Source organism: Haemorhous mexicanus, chromosome 12 (assembly GCF_027477595.1).
Source record: "Haemorhous mexicanus isolate bHaeMex1 chromosome 12, bHaeMex1.pri, whole genome shotgun sequence".
NCBI classification, from domain to species: domain Eukaryota; kingdom Metazoa; phylum Chordata; class Aves; order Passeriformes; family Fringillidae; genus Haemorhous; species Haemorhous mexicanus.
Genome location: NC_082352.1, coordinates 16,603,379 through 16,624,527, shown reverse-complemented (window position 1 = coordinate 16,624,527; position 21,149 = coordinate 16,603,379). Strand labels below are relative to the sequence as shown.

Here is a 21,149-nt window from a genome sequence, read left to right as displayed (position 1 = left end):
CCATGTCACACTGTGCAAAATAATCAACTGTGCAAAATAATAAATTCCATGCCATTCTCCCCTGTAGTTAATAACTTCATACTCATTACAAACTAAGTAAGTTACATGCTGTGAGTTTAGTTCATTTTATGCCAACTTGACTCTTCCCTGCAAATGTGGAGAGCAGTGTTAAGGCCTTCTCTTTAGGATGTCCTTGCTCTTCTCTGAGCTTCTAAGACTGATTCTTCACCCTTAGGCAGACCTGTTCTGATCTTTACATGAAATCATGGGCTAAACAAACCTCCATTTGAATGTTGTCACAGGTGAAGTGCTGACATGTCTCCCCATCAGACATATTTTAAACTAATTCACAAACACTCCTGCACTTTATATAGGACAGTTAGATACACATGCAACTTCTAACTGGAACACCTGAAGGAGGAGTTTGGAAGCACCTCAGTATCCAAGTCTTTTTACAGCTTTAGCTCTCTGTTTCTTCTGCAACAATTAATGCTTCTTTTTTCCCCCCTAGACACAAAAAGCTTAGACAGATAAAGCTTCCCTTTTCCCTTAGCTTCTAGCAGGCTGGAAAACATTTCCTGTCAGATTCCCTGTGTTAAACTAAGTCTATCAACAGCATTTATTTGTTCTTCAGCAAAATGCAGCTATATTTTCAATATACAGTAAATTTTAAAACCTCTACCTAATACATGGATTGAGTAAAGTGCAAAACTATTTAAACTCTATAAATAAAAATCTTACCTCTCTATAAAAACTAACATTGACTCATAATCCACACTGAATATGGTTTCATACACCAAAGTTAAACCACAAAGATCATAAACGCCCAGACAGTAAAACCTTGAAAAAAATCACAGCAGGGTTACATAGAAGGAGAAGCCTAAATAACTAGGTAAGGGACATGCACAATTAAGGAACCAGAGCAACCTTAATGCTTAATTACAAAAAACCTTAATTACAAAAGTAACTCTGTGGACTTCAAAAGAAGTAAAGATTTTTCCAATACTTCACTTAATCTGAGACTGCCATCACTTAGTGACACAGCCCTTCCACAGTGAGGGGACACTAACAGCAATGACATTGGTTTCTTTTCCAAGGAACAAGTGATATTCTCCAGGGGTGAATCTTCCCTGTACCACAGCACTAGGCTCTAGCAGAGCTATTGAATACAGGTACAAGAGATAGCACAAGTTGTACACTAGTTGTGGGGGTTTTAAAAGTAGGGAAAACTACACTAGGAAAACAGCACAGAATTACAGACTTGGGCATCAAGGTCAACCAATTACAAGAAATAAAAGAGACTATTCCCCCAAACATGACAGGAGAATAACATACTTAACTAACATTCACTTTGGGAAAGTAATCACTGCATTGTATGGAGTATTTAAATAAACTATTTTGAGCAAATGTTTTACAAAACTAATTTCAAGCAATTGCCCTGGAAATCTCAAGTTTGTGCTGAGATCAACTACTCTTGCTGCTGGTGCTGTGGCTGAACGAGCTCTAATCTGACACTCAGAAGTGAAAATCCTCTTTAAGAATAAGACATACATGGGGATAAACATTATGGCACAGTTCTACATCACCAGCTAACCTAAAGGACTGGGAGCAGAACTAACAAGAGAGCTACAAGCACATGGGATTTGCTGGAGACATTTAAAACCCTTCAGCCCTTCCTTACAGCACTCGTTCACAAAGACTCAGAAATTAGCACTCAGTTTCATTCTTCATCTTCTACCATGACTGCTCAATACTCTCACATTCCTGGCTATCTGCAGTCACTACTGCCACTGAATTTTGGTGCAGATTTTCAGCTAATGGTGTCAATTAAGAAGCAGTTAGCATCGCTCAATTAGTGCCAGCTACACTGTGTCAACACACACCAGATGAGAACAGGGCTCTGTCCAATGGTGCAACCTCCTCTATAAAACACAGAAAAGGATTCACTGAGTGGAAAAGTAGTTCAGCTATTTCTTGTTTAAACAGAGAGCATACAGTCCATCAATCAGGGGGGACATTTTGTAAAGAATTTGCACCAGGCCATCACATGTTTTAAAACATTCCTTTATTTCAAATATAAGGAGGTTGGAATACACAAGAAAAATTCAAAAACATTTTAGACAATAGCAAGTTTTCTTAAGCTTCTCTACCTTTCCCCACATACTCCAGGATACCTTGGAGCTGTCCTTTACAGCCTATTTGAAACACAATTATGTCATCTTTCTTTGAACAGCTCAGTTCTCAGTGTAAAAGCCTACAGGGTTTGCTTGCAACAGTCTTTAAAACTCAAAACAGACTCTCATTCCAACTGCTACATCTCAGCAAACAGACTGGTTTCTGATTTTGGGGAATCAAGAGAACTACATATAAACAAAAAAGAAATTTGTGTCCTAGAAATCACTTAGATTTCTTCAAATCTGTAAGACCTAAACACCAGTGAGAGTGAACCAGTTCATCTTCTTTAACACTTCTTCAGAAAAGGAGTAAAGATGATTCAAATGTGCTACAAACAAAATGATAAAGAATCCTTTTCAGGCTGGACTATTGCAACACTGAGGTGTGATTTAGAGAAGAATCTTCTGCAACTGGGATCACTGCTGCCTGTGCTGCTGGATCCAGAGTGCAACATCCAACAGAGCTCTTACAGGCATATGCAGAACATCACATCACTGAGAAACTCACCCATTCCAGAGCCAAAAAAGCACCACACATTCCACATCAGGGCTGCTTGGCCTCATCCACTCTGCTTCAGTACAGATATTTAGGATAAAATCTTAAGAGTCACCTTATTCAACTTGCTCCAAATGCAAGTTTTCAAGCAACTAAGATATTTTCAAGCTCTAAGATATTGTAAGAGACTCAATTTAAAACAAGCAATTCCCATGGAATAGTAATGCTGCCCTTGTTTCCATGTGTTTACAGGCACATGGCAATGACACATACTGATATTTTTCACAGCAAAGTGTGATTTTATATGAGAGATACATCCTGCCTCTCCCTTTGTGTGTAAATTAGACAAACGTGTTTTTCTTGGAGTCATGAAGTACAGAAAAAGCCAACACAAATGAAACAGGATGAGTAATGCACTGGTCCTGTTTTCCATCTAACCAACCCAAAACTATGCACTCCTTACACTTTTTTGCAATACACTACCCTGGGTAAGGCCAAGTTATTCTTAACAGTAAGTGCACTGCTTTTGTCACTGACAAAACCCCAAAATATCTTGTTTCCTCTGAAGACAGCACGACACTAAACAAACATTTTAAAACACCCTTTAATTTAAGGGATTATAAATATCTGTTACTTGTTACTGTAAAAAATTGAAAATGCATCCTTTGAGGGTAAGAACACTGAATTTGTGATTGATGGTGCTGCAAGCAAGCAAGAACCCAGCACAGGGACCATGTCAGGCACATACATCACAAATATGCTGCAACTAAGAGCCATGAGGCTGCAATTAGACCTGGTATCTCCTCCAGCTCACTGCCCAAAGACATCCACCAACCCAACTCTACAATGTCCTCACACCAGACATGAAGGAAGCTGGGACTGGAGTCCTTTCAGCTGTTTCACCCAACCCTGATCAGTATCTCAGCTAGCCAAAGGTCCCACAGCAGATCCAAACAGATGCTGCTGATCCTTCACGGTGTAGAGGAGCAACTTCCCAACATCAACAGTGGAATAACAGCCAAGGGCTCCAGCCTGGAATGAGCCCTGGAGTGGGAATGCAGCACATTAAATCTAGAGCCAAGCTACCTCTCATGTCCCAAGGTAAGACCTTGTTGTGTCAAGGCAATTCCCACCAACCACTAAATGTCTGCCCCTAAAATACAAGGAGATACTACTCAGAGTAACTGTGCTTTTCAACTGAGCTAGAGTGCCTTAAAACAGCCTAATGGAAACATAAAGGGAGACAAAACCAAAACTGAAATTTTATACTAAACTGCAGAGATCATCCCAATCAACATTCTTTATCACTTCCCAAGTCATCTAAATGCAAACAGGTCCTGTAACATGCCTGAATAAAGCAACAGTGTCCAGAGATTCATCTGATGGGAAGAGAAGGAGAATCAGAGATAAGAAGTGAATTTTCTATCAAATCCCAGTTCTATCTTTCATACCTGCTCCTTGCTGTAGATGCACATCAGTGACCAAAAATCACAGTCAAAAAGAGCTCAGATTTGCATCTTCCATTTCAACCAATCCCAAAGCTCTCTTTAGATAAAATACACTCCTTTAAAAGGGAGTTAAAGAAACCCTCTCAGCCTTCATGTTTCATCTTCATCTTGCATTTCTTTATCTATTACAGGATCATGCTCCTACCAAATCCCAACAAATTTTTACTGAATATTTTTAAAGTGTATAGTGTAAGTCCAGTGGCCATCACATCTGGAACTAGGGATTATTCTGTTTGAGCTTTTTATTCTCAGTGTTTCTTCAAGAATAGAATAAATCCATGATTTCTTTTGATTGTCTTTAAAAATGACAGCGTGGCTTCCTGCAAGCAAGGCAGCCAGTTTTCCTAATACAAATAAATTACTGTATTTAAAAAAAAAAATCCAAATTTAGCATTTGGCTTTATCATTTAATGTTTAGAGAGAATTTATTAAAGAGTTTATTTTTCTGTTTGTATACCATTTTTTTCCATTGTAACAGGTAACATATTATGAAGGCAGACAGGCATCTGAATATGAAGCAACACACAACTTCACATTTTCTAAACAGAAACAACCTTTCCATCTGAAAATGTATTTAAATGCATTGTTACCAAGTCAAGTCAAATAGAGGTACACACATTTTAAAAGAAACCTGAAATAGCACTTTGTCTCAAAATAAGCAGAACTTATTTTAATGTGACTCATATTCTTTATTTTAGTAAAAACCCTAAATTATTCAGAATCATAAATGCTTATATTCATAAGGGATAAAAAAATATTTTGTTCGACTGTGGTTATGTTAACGCACTACTTCTATTTTTACTGTGAAATAAACATTTCCAAATTAAACATTTAACTGAAATCTGGAGCAGCAGAAAACAACAGATCTGCCCATAATGTAAGACAACATCAAACCAGCATCTTGATGAAACCTGGAGTTTCATCTGAGCAGTCAAATTTGCTGTGACATTTAGGGCACTCCATGCCTCAGCAGTAATTATTCCTGAAGGTTTAGCAGCTGTGGGGAAAAGTGACCAGCTCCTTTGTTTATTTGCTTAAATAAAGCCAGTCTATTTATAAATACCAATACTTGAATACATTATTAAGGAAATAAATAACATTTCTGTGCATGCTGCTGTTAATCATATTTAAAAAAAAAAGAATTCCAAGCTCAGAGAAATAGGGTTGACAAACTTCTGTAAGCTGCTCTTTGCATCAGCAGCAGCTTTTGGCAACACAACAGTTTTTTCCCACCAAAGCAAAAATAGAGAAAAAAGGCCAGAAATTGTCTAGTTTCTTTTCAAGTACACTTCTGTTCCTCTGTTGGCCAACACTATCATAGGTTTCTGTACTGCTGAGCTGAGCCCTAATTAAACATAATAAAAAAAATTAGTTGCATGTTTTGAGTCTCCTTTTGGCGAGTACAACAGTGCAATGTTAATAAAAGAAGTAAATTCAATAAAGAGGAATACTTCATCCAAGGCAGAATAATTAAAAGACATACTGTGCTGTCAGCTAAAGTGCTAGATCCTCCCAGCTTTAATCTCAAAGTCATTTCATGAGAAATGTTCACAGTTATGTAATAATACAGAGAAAGGGCTACAACATAAACTGGACCAATTTTTTTCTTAAAACAAACTTGATATTTATTTATATCAGTTACACAAACAGTGAAAGATTTTAAAATGCACACTAGACATTTTACAGATAAATAATAAAACAAGCTTCTGTCCTAAAAAGCTCACAGTTCAGCTTACAAAAAAATAAAGAGGTATCTTAGGGAATCAAACATACAGAGCTAGGTCCTGTTCTAAGGAGCTCACATTCTGTATCAGGGGGGAAAGGAACAGACTGAAAATTAAAACAACACTACCTGATTTCTGGCAGTCTCCACCCACCTCTGCCTTTGGGCCATGGGAGGTAAGACAATTTGTTTAGTTTGGCAGCAAATAAGAGTTTAAAAAAAGAGTCATTTGAGGATCCTGCAGAAAGACCTGAGTACAGGAAAGATGCAGTTCACTGGTCTCTAGTTCAAACCTGGCAAACCTTTGGGTGTGCTTTAAACTACGAAGGGAAGAGGGAGGTGGGAAGCTGTTATGCTGTTATGTAACTCAAATGATCCATCATGTGCTTCCAACACACAAAGTAAGGCAGGAGATGGAGTTCTGAAACAAAAGATGGAGAATAAGAACAGTATTAACAAAAAGTGTCTGTACACAAAAGCAAGGAGAATGGATAACAAGCAAGAATTAGAAGTCAATTACATTGTGAGGCCATGGGCAAAAAAAAAAAAAAAAACCAAACTACAATTGAAGACCTCTTTGCTACACCTTCAAGAAGTGCATGAAAACATGCCAGGCATCTTCCCACACCAAAATTAATTAGTGTCTTTTTAGGAGACATTTAAAGTCTATCTGCTAACAGCTGGAACACCAGCAGCCCACCCAAGAGCTCAGTGACAACCATCCTCTACAGCAAAGGACCAATAACAGATACACACTCCAGATCAAGATTTTTCCTCTATTCTTTTATGGAGCCTCTCTCTGCCTTACATTCCAGGTACACAACTTTTTGTTTTTCCAGAGATGAGTGTTTAAAGTACCAGATGCAAAGAGCAGAACCAAGAAGTCTCAGGCTCTATTCCCTGGACCACAGATTCAATTCAGAAACAGACACAGAGACATCTTCTCACAGATCACAGTCTTCATTCACTCATGATGCCAAAAGTGTGCTGCCAAATAGGTCATGCATGTTTTTATGCACTCCTCTTTGCTTAGCAAGGCACAAAATAATCCAATTTTACATTCAGAATTAAAAATCTTTAAGCAAGAGTAAGTTTATACCCCTCAGCATGTGCTCACAGCTGGACACAGACCCAAACAAATAAGGCTTTCTTAAAAAAAGCTTTCTTTTTAAGTTGCTGTATTTTCTACTCTTAATATATCTTAATTACACTCTGCTGAAGAATCAGAATGGCATTAAGAGAAATATATATTTTATCTTGTGACAGAACAATCCAACTCCCACTTTAAACTGGAATATGGACACAATCTGTAAATGCAGTAAATTACTGCATCCATACACTGCTCCATAAGTAAAATAAGGCTAATAACACACTTCTCAAAATCTTCAGTAGCACAATCAATGTCTACAATGTACAAATGTACAGAAGCAGGACATGCTGCTCATGCCTGCCAGGGGCAGGAGAAGAACACAACCAGAATCTCTAAAGTTCCTGAATCTCTGAATACACAATGTGAGAGCGTCTCCTTCAATTTGGCTGTGATACAGGAGAACTAGCAAACCTCCTCACAAACTTTTAAACTGTAACTTTTTTGCACAAAGGCAGCATTTTGACTAACCACCACAAGAAGAAAATGCCCCAGAAGTTTTATGATTTTGATTTTCATATAAAAAATAAAGGTAATCAAATTAGAGCATGTATTGTGTTAAAGCTGCTCAGATAAAGAATAAATAGTGAGGAGGCACCAAATGTACCTTCTGCAAAGATAACAGAACTTGGGAAAAATATGAAAAAATTCTAAGCAACATTCATTGTTTGGAACCTTGAGTGACAGTGCATGAACAGGATTTCAATAAATACATCCAGAACTCAACTGTGACAACTCCTTTTTCACACATATTATTTCTATCAAGAGGGTACAACAACAATCAGAAAACCTAACTTCACCAGTATCTTTAATACAAAGAAGACAAACTATGAATAGGAACTTAGAAACAGTGACTAAGGTAATTATCATTAACTGAAGGAGAGGAAACAAAATCTATTACTATGAAACTATTCAGATTTGAAGACAGACCGTAGGGAGTTTTCTGAAGCAACAGTGAAGTACTGAAATCCACAATGTAGAAGTACAGCAAGAAATCAAAACCAGCTGGATGGTACAGGAACAAAAATACTGAGGTTATGTAGCTGAACATAAAGCTACAGAGATCTCACATATTAAAATGACAAGCCAACAGAATAAATGGAAAAAGGAGAAGAAAAAAATCTCCCCTTCATAGAAGAAAAATAAAAACAAGAGAAAGGCTTATGAGTTTAACATGTGACCTAAAAACTGCAATACTATTAACTAATTTTAAAAAGGAAGACACATACTGTCTTATAAAAAACTCTGTGTTGCAGACTTTAGGATGAGTGTAAGATCAGTTCCCTTCTCTCTGTACTATTCTTATTCTCTAATGCAGACAAAATTCTGGCGTCACAAATTCTGAAGATCAAACTCCTTTTAATCAGGTCAGGATTTTGATCTTTGTCTTCCCAGGTTTTTACCTGTCTCCTTTCACTTCCTTCTTGGTAGGGATTTACAGTTTCATGACCGTGTAACACCTTGACACAACCAAGCATGAGGAGCATAAAAGGGACACAGGATACTGAAATCCTTCCTTCTTGTGCACCTACTTAGCATAGATGTAATCACTACAAACTTTCTGCTGGCAAGACAAGAACATCACATTAATGTACATCTCCAGACTATAACTAGAATTGTCAGCATCTACAAAAGCCCCTACAAGTTTCAGAAGATCCTGCTATTAGAAAATAAAACTCATTTAGCAACCTCTCCACTCTCCAGCATCTAGTATGCATTCCAAAATAATACAAATGTACATGTATGTATCCAAACAATTCTTGAAGCACAATGAGTTTTCAAAACATGAAGATGCAAAATGATGCAAAGAGCAATCTCAATGTTGCAGCAAGACAAACTGAATTATGCAAAAGGTCTTTTCTCTGGACTATGAAGTATGCATAAAACAATACAAAAAACCTTTGTGAAATTAAATATTTCAATCAAGTTGAAAAGTCTTTCTAGCTCTTGGAGATGAGACAAGTAAGAACCACCTAGGAAGGCTCCCTGTTCTACAAATATGTTTTTCCTCTGTAAAATGAATACCTGAAAGTACAACACAGGCCCACAGCTCAATCCCATCCTTTGTGAAAATATTCCCTTACAAGCAGTAATCATTATTGAACCTTTTAGCCCAGATGTAATTTCTTACATGTTACAACAAGTTTCACATGCACTGTGAATTTCAGCCAAGGTTGATGAAGTTCAATAACTTGGCTAACCAACCATGTGTACTACTCATTACACAAGTAATAAATAGATTCATCAAAATGGACATGAAAAAGCACTATGAACATCTGACACTATTTTCAGCTTACTCAATAAGAAATATAAATTACAGGAAGTCCAAGGGGACCTCTTAATATTTACAGTATGTAACAAGTAAGCAGTTGGAGCCTTATGTAAAGCAGAGCAATATTAAAATTCCACAATATTAAGCCACAGTTAAAACAGAGTGATGGCACTCATGGAAAACTCACTCACTGTGACCTGCCATAAATTTTAAGCAAGTTAAAGAGAACCCTCTTCTATTAATCCAATTTTGAAAATAAAAGCTATTAGTGGATTTATATTTGTTTAAACTACATCAGTACTAATCCCTGACTGACAGCTATAAACATCCCACAACAGAAGGAGTTAGAAGTTCCACCCCTAAGGCACATGCCCCTCCATAAACTGTGCTTTTCTATATCAGCAACCTCAATACTCTACTCCAGCCAAAACCACACTTCCTGCAAGACCCAGGCCCCCCTGGAAAAGCACTGTACTCCCATTCCCTCAAAAAACTGGTACAACAAAATTCATGCCTGCTACAAAGGTTTGGACTTCCACAAAGGAGATGCCTGGGAAAAAAAATAGCCAAGTGTAAGTTTAAGTAAGAAGAAAACAACAAAACTTCTACACAGGCACCAACATTTTCATGGTAGTGCTACTCATGGGGTATAAGATAATTCATGATACATGGAGCCTAAGATTCACCAAAAAATCAAAATATACATCAAGGAACAGCTCTTCCATGCTTTTAAAAGCCAAATAAATACAAAAGCATCCCCTGAAGCAATTCTCAGGGACAGCTAGGACTTGGCCAAGAAAAATAATCCAAGGTTAGATATTGCTAATCTTTCTGTTTGCCTCACAATAAGCTTTGAGCCCAAACCTCCATAAATAAGCACCACTCCAGTTCTCCACAGGTGCAACACTTCCAGCATGGAAACCTCCAGCCATGCAGAGGCTGCAGCAGCTCCTTCACCACAAGTTCTGCTCTGTTCTGACAACATGAGATGCACCCCCTTAGCAAAACCCCAGCACTCCCTTCTCCGTGCACCACTGAGCTACATCACAACCATGCACAGAAATTCTTTTAAAAAAAAGAGAGGCAGGAGTTTTATTAATCCACAGGATTTCACACATTTATGAACATGAATTTTGGTTCAGACAAATTCTTTTCACCAAACTGGGGAAAAGACCATTCAAGAGGCATTGTCACAAGTTTGCTGCCCCAGCTCACATCCCTTGTTCTGCTCCTGTAAGAAACAGGATGCAAATAATAATTACTAGAAAGCAAAGACCTTGCTCTTTTTTCATCATAATAAGCCATATTAAAAAGTTTACACTAAGAAATCTTAAAATCATCATATGAATAGAATTGAGAAAAATAACAATATGGACCAACAGCAGACAGATCTATTTTCTCTGAGAGGTTTTCCTCTTCCCAAAACAAACTATCCAACAAAAACAAGCTGACTTTTTCAAGGCTGACAAAGTTCAGGTGTTCCAGCATATGAGAAAATTCCAAAACCATACAAGAAGTCATAAAGAGAAGCTGAAACTCCAGGCAGTACAGCAAAAGACAATGAACATATTTAAGACAGTCCAACTAACATTAATAAAATCAAGCACTCAGTGATATGTGAAGGGTCTGTTTAATTCCTCCCATATGATCAGAGTTTGACTTAAATGAGTAAAACAGAAAAACTGTTATAATCTATAAAAATTAAATGGCCAGACCATGAAAACAATTTCTTATATCATAAAGCAGATGTTTAATTGAGATAGATTATAGCACACTTCCCAGCCTTTTGGACCAGTTTGACACAAGCTGCTAACACTGAAGTTCTGTACAGAAATAAAAGAACCATGTAACCTCTCACACCAAATATATGGACACACCAAAATCTTACTGGAGCAGGGACTCATCTTTTAAGCACTGATTTAGCATCTAATCCACAGCTTCTCTCCTGGCTAAGGATTCTCTATTGCACAGAAGAAAAAGTGCCAGAAAAAAAAAAAAAAGAGAATTCTAACAAAACATTCAACAAGCCACATTGTGGCTGGAACTTCTGGATTTTCTTCAGCCTCTGAAAAAAAAAAAAAAAATCTGGTTGTTTTGGGCATCCCTTACAAAAGCAATGAACAGGCTTCTTTTGACCTTCATCCAGCAGAAAAATCAGAATCCCAGTTTGAGCAACTGCTTGGTTGTGAATATCAATACAGTTTTGTAATAAAATCTTGGAAAAGCAGTAAGAAACACCCTGCTTTGTGGAATCTGCCTGACTGGACAGAACAGACCCTTTTTGCCCTTCCATTATATTCTGCAACACCACCTGCACTTCACCCTCAGACACACTCCAGTCACTGGGTTAGATCAGGTGCACCTGACACAGAAACCAGATCACATCATGGTCCCATGGTCGTACATGATCCTTAAAAACAGACAGCAATTTTTATGTAAGTCAGAAAATCATATTAGTTACACAACTGGCTCTCTGATACATTTTTTAAAAAATACTTTAACTTGGTTTTAGTATCATTTAAGATTGCTTACACATACAGTGGAAAATACCACATCTCTGTGTAAAATTAAACCTAGAGGAACTGCTGACACACTTTTATAAATTAATAATTCTAGCACTAATAATTAAGAACACAAACAACAGAATTACAGGAGCATTTCCTAAGAACAGCAATAAGCACCAGGTTGCTTTTGTTCAGTATTTTCGAAGAGCAACACTGACCTCTACTGGCAACACTGGGGAGCAGGAATCAGTTCACACCAGCAGCAAGCTGGGGAAGGTCTTTCTCTGTTAGCTCATGTTGAGACCTCTAAACAGAAAAACAACACTCAAAATTGCACACATCTTCAAATTCCTCCTAGTGGAATAAGTCTTACTGACTCTGACAGAACCAACTGACAATTTACACTATTCATGTTTAAATGTACAGAGAATAGTATGTTTTTAAAACCAGGACTGACAGCATAAGACTGAACTGTTCAGTAAGTCTGTCCTACTTCTTTTTAATACACCTGGTTTACTGGGATCAAAAGTTACCTCAACTTTCTAATGTGATATTCAGACTAAAATTTTGATTGAGGTTAAAAAGCAGATGAGAAAACAAACCCTAATGAACACTTGGACTGCACTATCAGTAGAAAAAGCTTTGAAAATAAAAAAGAAAATATTTCACTAATAACTCTTGAGCTGCTAGGACCTCTTTGTATTGTAAGAACAGAATCACTTGTTAACCTTTTCCAAGTTGTTAATCAAAATTAAGTGTTAATAAATGTAATTTTTAGTACTTTCTCCCCCTCTCACAGTTTCAACAGCAATTTTAAGGATTACATTAAGAAAGTGCATGTATAATCTAGGAAAGTTTTACAGACCACTTTCCTAATCAGGAATGAAAAAAAAAAAAAAAACCAGCACAGAGCAGACAGTGTCCCTATTTACAGATATGTTAAGGTAATGGCAATGAGGCAACATGTGACACCATTAAAACCCTAAAACTGCTGAAGGCATCCAAAGTATTCCCTCAGTAACTCAGCAATCTCTGTTTTTTAAAAGTTTAGGAGATTTTTCAACTCTAAGAGAAAAAAGTGCTCCTGACAAGCAAGATAGAAGTCCCTGTATTAGATTCACAAATAAAGTGAATTCAGATATCATTCCATCTCTGCTGATCTGTTTTTAACATTGCTATCTTAAAGCAGAGTATATGGATGAATAAAAACATCACTTATGTGTTCATCCATCTTTCAAGAGATTCTCAGCATTTCCCAAACTTTATCTTGAGCATCCAGCAATGCAGTAATTGAAAATGCATTTTTCTGACTGCAGTCTACCAAGGCACAGCTTGATCTTTGTTCTACCCATCCCAAAATGAAACATTTCTCAACAAATGGACAGACACCATAGCTAGTTATTTTCAAATATACCACTGAAACTCATTTGGACAACTATCAAAGGGTTCAGGTTTGGTTTCTTCCTTGCATTCTTGAGTACAAACGCTCAACAAGTGATACACTATTTTTATATGTCTTTCTACTTCGTGGACAACATTTCCCTCCAATTATTTACACTTACCTCTAAAAGCAAACATTCTGCTGTTCTGAAATCACAGGAAATGTTTACTCCTCAAAATACTCAGGGAGAAAACTATTATCTCAAACAGACACAGAAAATTTAAAAGGTATATCTACAACACCAAGTGGAGCATAGCATTGAAATCCTAAACCAACTGCAAAAGAAGCTCCAAAACTAGTAACAGTCCCTTTGAACCAGCTAATGAATCCATGTTCCATGGCAACTGGTAGGAAATATCAGACACTGAACAGGACTAAAGTAGCACTAAATGCAATGTGGTATGCAAGAGTTTTGAGTTAGAGGCCCTAACACCATCTGGATAACAAACTTGCTATCTTCATATTTATGGACTCTATGTCACAGCAAAAAATATTTCAAGCAAGGATATGATTGATTACTTATGACCAATCCAGATTATAAACTAAGGGAGAAACATGGGGGAAAAAAATCTTGACAAAGCCATCATGTATCTTGGATTAATCTTTTGCCAGATTTGAAACATCTCCCCCTCATCAAGCAAGGCTGAATGGCAGCTCTGCTCCTGCTGAAGGCAAATCCCTTTGAGTCCAGGTAACTCTTGAAATGTTCAGAGACTGCAGAGTTGCATAAAGAGCAAATTGTACTGCTGGATGTAATGTAGAGAAATGCTGCACCAAGAGTTTGGAACATAAACCTCACTAGAAAGCCCAATTTCATTGAGACAGGTAAGTACAACACTTGCTGCCCCAACTGCAGTGCCAGTCTGTAGAAGCACATCAGGCAGGGACAGCAGGATGTCACTGCAAGGAACAGTAAAGTTCTAAATTCTTCATGTGACTCCTGTGCAGTAACACTCCCTTAAATAATTAAGAAAGAAAACCCAAGAAAATTCAGAGTGGTAAGTCCTGCTATCAACCCATTTTCCAGAAAGTCTTCAAGGTTTTCCAATGTCCTCAAAAACGCATTTAAGCCAAAATTCTGAACTAAACTAAAACCCACCAAATAATTTGTATAAGGACTCCCTCAATAATTATGTAATCCCATCACAAAGAAAAATGCAAAAAACAAAAGGCAACAAAAGATCAACAGTTCTCTGAATCTCTCACTCACCCACTATAGAAGCAGTAATATTTAACAGATATCTAAAAAAGCTGGGTCTGAAAGGATTGATGAACCTGAGAGACAATATAACCAGCAGGGATTACTAAAGGTCATAAATTGTATTTCCTTGAACATCAAGTAAAACATCCTGACACAAGTTCATCACCAAATTCACTGGATACTACCTTCAGAGATAAAAATTTCACAGCCTCCTGGGAAAATCTTTACCTGAATTTACTTGCTAGCATTAGGAAGTTTTTCTGAGTACTTTACCTGAATTGCCCTGCAGCCATACAAACCTCACTCATTGTCCTAGCCACCAGGATCATAAAAATAAAATTCCCTTCTCTTTCACAGCCATCCTTTATACACTTGCATAATGTAAAATGCCTCCATCAATACTTCCTAAACAAAAATCAATTGTTTCAGCACTTGATGTCTTCCCTGTAGCTCTCCCGTAAGCTCCAAATTCTCCACACATTTGTAAAAACCACCTTTCTAACTAGTGGTTTTATATGAAAAAAGTGCAAATCAAGTTTGAAAACAAGAAATACAGAGATATTTAAATAAGCAAGTAGGCTGTAAGACAAAGTTTGCCATATTTTACCTTCTGTGCCACGATAACCTACCTATTCCTGAATTGGCTCCTGTGATTATTGCCACCTTCCCACTCAGGTCACGGCCCTGCAGAATTTCCATTGCAGTACTGTTCCCATCATATTTTTGTCTAGTAGTAGGTTTCACTGGATTATCCTCTACTGTAAAGGCCAGTCTTGGGTCAAGGTAGGTAGTCCTTTTGTTTATGTGGCTGCAAAAGAACACAAAAACTCAACTGTTTGAACCCTTCTATTCTCTGCATTTAGGTTTTAGATGTATTTCAATCACTGCTGTGTACAATTCCAGTGGATTATCTAGATTCCCAAAAATCAAATTTTTTTCAGTTTGGTTGAAATTATCCCAATTTTTTGTTTTAATCAAACTTTTTCTCCAGTTGTGACATACTTCACAAGCCATTCCGAACTTCATGTGAACCTCGACATAAAAGGCAGAACTTAGTCAGGAGAAAAAAGAAAAAAATCTTGTTACATTAGGGAAGATCACGTTCTCTTAGCAAGTCTATAAAAGGATGCCACACTTGTAGACACTGTTGGATTCTGAAGCTGCATTTATTAATTTCTTTGTCTCTCCAGCTGATATTGTCACAGTACCATAACTTAGGAGGCTACTCAGCATGCAACCCAGCTGTCCTCCTCCTACATACTCCACAATTTGAGATACTTACTCTACAAAATAGATTTGTCCATTTTCATCAGTCTCCTGCTCCCATCCATATGGCAGATCTAGGGAGCACATAAAACATTAACTTTATTCTCAGGCATTAGAATACTCTTCAGTTTGAAGTTTAAGTGATTTCTCAGAGCGATGAGACAATTCTGCATTGTTTTCTGTAGGTGGTGCAGCTACCTGCTGCCCTTGAATACAGAACTTGACAGAAGGATTGCTTCCCTAATCACACACAATTGCTCTCTCATGGAAGCACGATACACAGAAGATCTGGTACAAGTACAATGACTGGCAGATTAAGTATAAAGACAGTCTAAAAACAATCTTTATAAAGATTATTTCATGTTATAGCACAAAAAGAAAAAAACAGCAAAATGCAACCATGCTTCCAAGCACATACAGCTCTGTACTACTACAGATACTCTAATCAGTATCTATCCCTGCTAAAATAAATAGCAAAGGCAAATAGGAAAAGTTATGTGTAACACATACCAAAAGCTGAAAGATCAGAGCCCTCAATGGGCATGAGATACAATAAATCAAACCTAAATGACTCAATGGAGGGACAGATAGAAGAAAAATGGCAAATCTTTACATAACAAATTCTTATATAAACGATTCTACAAAGGTAGTTAACAGATGGCATTCAGAGTATTTCTAACCTTAGCTGGAAAGCATTCATTTCTCTTTGACTGACTCAAGACTTAGTGAAAACATTCCACTTACAGTCAGATTGCCAATGCCAAAAGAAACATGGCTTGCCAACAGTGTGGTGTCCCCAGGTACAGAAGCTTCTGGGAAGATCTGATTTAAGGCACTGACCCAAGGTCCTTGAGAAGATTTTCCTCTGGAAGTGTCCTGCAACACTGCCTGCCTTCTGCTCTGGCACAAATACTCAGTTGGGTTGGGAGAAACAGGTAAAATGAGAACTAATGAGGCTTCCCTCTGTGCCAGGGATACTCCTTGATGAAATACATTCTTTGAAGAATATAATCCAATTATAAATATTATCTGATGGACACCAGGAACACAGAACTCCAGCTTCTGACTATGTGCTTTACAAGCCACCCTAAACCAAAGTCTGTAACCTGGAATTAGTAGTTTGGCTTTATGGAGCAATACAGGAAAACCATAAAACTGCAAAGTGATCACTCTACACAGACAATCACAGAGGTGAAACACCACTGGAATCAGCCATATTATGCTAGCTCAGAATCAGTGACAACTAGGAGATCAAAATGAGATCTGCTGGAGTTTGTGGAGGCACCAAGTGTTTGTAAGATAAACTTTTCTAATGAACTGACATTAACACAAACCTCCTGCAACACGTTTCCTCTTCCCAGACTTAGGATGTTCCCACTGTGTCTTTTCTTCTAGGTGGCTGCAGGAAAAGAAAAAGTTTAAGATTTTTAAAAATGGCCTAATTATCCTTCTGATGTAACCCAAAATATCCCCACAGTTCAGAAAGTAACTAATCAGAGAGCACAGGAGTCTATAAAAATTCAAATAAATGTCTGACTTCCATCCCAAGTTCTGTTGCTTATTCGAAAGAAAAAAAACCAAAAACTCATTTAAAAATAACATAAACAGACTCAGAAAACACCTCAAAAAGATAACAATCCTTGGCAGGAGTAAGGAAGAAAGAAGCAAGAACAGAATTTATCACCAGCTAGTAATAAGTCATCTTCAAATTACAAAAGGACCTTTACAAATCAATATTGTTAGATAGGAGTTTTAGAAAGATGCTTTTGAAAAGCTTTGAAAGGGGCTTTAGAAAGGTTACTTATATTATACTCTCCAAATCAATATTGTTAGGATTTTTAGAGAGTATAATATAAACAAGTTGGATTTCTATGAGCATTTGTAGCTTTAGACAATTAAGTTTACGCACAGACCTTGACTAGCAGGAGTATTTATTTAATATACATAACAATGGTATCCCACCTTTTCTTCCAATTCAGAGACTTTATTTATTTAAATCACTGGCAGGATTAAAATACTCCATCATAAGATTTTCTGCACTACAGACTAATAAGCAAAGTCACGTGCACATCAACAAGGTCTTAAAATAACCAAAGTGCTGAATCAAGTTGGACATTAAAATCTCATCTTTCATTGAGTATTTTTAAATAACAACCAAATTTTAAGAGTCAGGCAGGGATTAACTGAGTGCCCAAATTGATAGCTGCCCAAGTGTGAAATAAAGAGTGACAACAGCAATAAATAACACACAAGTAACTACAAATAACCTACAGGCCCAACAGCCATTTACACACAACAAAAGTAACTTTCCCTTCTTACAGCAAGGCCACAAGTGAGAGCTCACGGCATTACAGGGATCACAGCTGGGGAGCTGGGACAAAACAAGCGCGCCTGTGTGACCTGAAAATAGGAGATATTTAACCAAATTACAGCAGCCTGAGAAACAAATGCTGTCCACCTGTGTGCACACCTAACTCATCAGAAACACCTTTAAAAGTCTTCAACAAAATAATCTTATGCCAGTTAAAAGTTCATATTGGTGATGAGGTTTAAAGTAAATTCCCAGAATACGCAGAAGAATCACACATATAGAGTGTACAATTAAAAGCAGCAACAGTGCAACACCTTTTCACATCAATTATATTTTTAGACACCCTGGGCAAGATTTTCAGAGAGTAAAGATACATTATGTTGTCAAACTGAACCAGTCCAGTTTCACAAGAGTTCAGAAACTGACCTGTTGAACTGACTGTGTAACAATTATGCACAACAATACCTTGTTATTTCATAGGTTTGTTACTTTCACCTAGTGATTCCTTCCTGAAAGAGCTTTTGAAATCAAAGGAAATATACAAGCAATCGACCTAAGAAAAACAAACACCTAGAAAGAAACTGCAGTGTTTACGAAGTGTGGATAAACCAAAATATTCTGTCCAGTGTTTGTTTAGAAGAGCAGAACTTGGGAGGACAAGGCACCGGTGAGACTGAACCATTCTTTTGCACCTTTTTGTGGAAGGAAATAACTCTTGTGGCTTTAAACAGACAGAAAGAGATCCCAAGATCAGCACGGCTACAGAAACCACACAAGAGGAGAGAGTGTATAAACACATATTCTACTGAGTTAGCTCATCCTGCGGCACATTTCCTCTGTAACCCGGGAGGATGGGATCCTGTCCAGCAGCACGGGCAGGAGGTGTTCAGTGCAATTCTTCATCTCTTGGCCCAGGTGTGCTGGAGAGCCGAGGAGCAGCACACGCACAGCGTTTAACTTCCACCGCACCTGTTTCTCCTCTGCTCCCACAAGGAAGCAAACCGACCAATGTGCAATATTGTGTGAGCCTTAACCAGCACGCACAAAGATCGCCCCCAGAGCCCCGAGGGGGGCTGGAGCTGCTCCGGCTCCCGAGCCCTGGAACAGCTCCGGGCCGGCTCCCGGCCGCTCCCCCGAGCGGCTCCGGCATCACCCCCAGACGAGGCAGGTCCCGCGGCTTCGCAGGGGCGGCTGAGACTGTCAGAGCCTTCGGAGCCCGTCCCGCACACGCAGCCCAGCGCTCCCGCAGCCGGGCGGGCACCGCACACGGACCCGGCCTGCCCGCACCCGCTCCAGCCCCGCGGTCCGTCCGTGAGGGGCGGCTCCTGCCCCGCACCGAGGGGCGGCTCCGCGGACGCTACCGCGGGGCGGTCAGAGCGCTCCCGGCGGGCTCGCCCCGCTCCCGCCCTTACTTGGCGTAGTAAACCCAGCCGTCCTTGGTGGTGCGCTCCTCCCAGCCCGGCGGCAGCTCCTCCTCGCTGTCCGTGTCCTCCAGCCCCGCGTACTTGAGCGCGGCCATGGGCTCGGCGCGGCCCCGCTCCGCCGGCGCGCCCCGCTTCCGCCCGGCCCCGCGGCACCATGGGAGCTGTAGTTCCCGCCGCACCGGGGACACTGCGGTCACCGACCCCGCAAAGGTCCCCGGCTGAGCTCGGGACAGGGGTCGCAAGGGTTTAGGCTGCTCTGCTCAGCCCTAGTGAGGCACATCTGGAGTGCTCTGTCGAGCTCTGGGATCTTCAGTACAAGGGAGACGAGGAGCTAGCGGAGAGGGTCCGATGATGAGGGGTCTGGAGCGCCTCATGTGAGGAGGCACCGCGGGAGCTGGGCGTGTTTGGTCTGGAGAAGACTGAGAGGGGATCTCATTAATGCATAGAAATACCTCAAAGGTCGGTGCCAAGGGGATGGTGCAAGGCTCTTTTCTGTCATGCCCAGCAGTGGGACGAGGAGCAATGGCCATAAACTGAAACACAAGTTCCACCTCAACATGGGGAAGAGCTTTTTACATGGAGAGTGGCAGAGCCCTGGAATAGCTGCCCAGGGAGGTTGTGAATTCTTCCTCTCTGGAGACATTCAAAACACACCTGGACACGTTCCTGTGCCACCTGCTCCAGGTGACTGTGCCTCGGAAGGGGGATTGGACTGGATGATCTCCCCAGGTGCCTTCCCATCTGAGCATTTCAGTGATTTTCAGGGCTTCAGGTGCTTCCAGCCCTCTGTTTTCAGAGCAGTGAATACAGCAAGGCCCTGAGAAGCAATGGGAAATGAACTGTTCCTGAAGCTTTCTGCCCTTAGCTGTCCCCACCTCATCTCGGGGATGAGACTCTTCCTCATTAGTGAGGGATCCTTGCTGAGGAAGGCCTGGCTGGAGAGAAGAACCTGGCGGTGCCAGCACCCACCTGGGACCTTGCAGGTGCCTTCACCTGCTCGGAGGCACAAACACAGTCACCTTTGCCAAGCCTGGCTCACTGGTGACACAGCACAGTCAGCTGCAAAGGCTGAAGCATTCAGCGGGTTGGCAGAAAGCTGCAGTAACTCTGTGCTGGCAGCTGAAGCCCTCTCCCCTGTGCAGCTGTGACAGATGGAGGGGGAACGGCTGTCACCATTGCTCAGCTGCTTCTGATTCCCAGACCCGTGTGCTGTCATATCCCTGTCTGTTTACATAACCAAACCCAGCAGCCAGCGGTTGTAACAGCATTGTTGTCCTTTGGTGGGGTGTTTTAAACAAAATCAAGGCAAAGGCGGCGCTGAGCACTTCAGACCGCACCAGGTGGCAGTGCAGCCTCACAGATGCACCGCAGGCTCTAAGTCGAATTTTCATGCACTATTTGAGACACTGACCTATATTGTTCCCTCACTCCCCACTAATGGCATCCGTATCTGGCCAGAAAAAAACAGCCTGATTTTTTTTCTGCCCTGCTGCTCCCATTTTTTTGCAGGTTTCCCCGGGGGATTACATGTACTAAATGATCTCCTCCTGCTAGAAATAAAAACTCATGCATCATCAATGGCCTGTTCTCCTGAGAGTACTACTGGCAGTATTAAAAAAAGATGTGACTATACTTTTTTGGGTAAACATTTGGGAAGGAAAGCTTCAGTCACATACTTGCTT

General features: G+C 39.7%; 1 protein-coding gene across 2 annotated transcripts in view; it reads right to left on the bottom strand.

Moving 5' to 3' along the window:
• Positions 1 to 19,601, bottom strand: part of WWOX (WW domain containing oxidoreductase) — a 476,293-nt gene extending 456,692 nt beyond the window's left edge. For both annotated transcript variants that reach the window (XM_059857399.1, XM_059857401.1), the window contains exons 1-4: positions 19,456 to 19,601; positions 17,067 to 17,131; positions 15,749 to 15,806; positions 15,096 to 15,274 (exon numbers count right to left, since the gene is read on the bottom strand). In XM_059857399.1, coding sequence (XP_059713382.1) covers positions 15,096 to 15,274; positions 15,749 to 15,806; positions 17,067 to 17,131; positions 19,456 to 19,562 — 409 coding nt within the window. In that variant the 5' untranslated portion in view covers positions 19,563 to 19,601. The remainder of the gene's footprint in view (positions 1 to 15,095; positions 15,275 to 15,748; positions 15,807 to 17,066; positions 17,132 to 19,455) is intronic.
• Between the last annotated feature and the right edge of the window lie 1,548 nt (positions 19,602 to 21,149).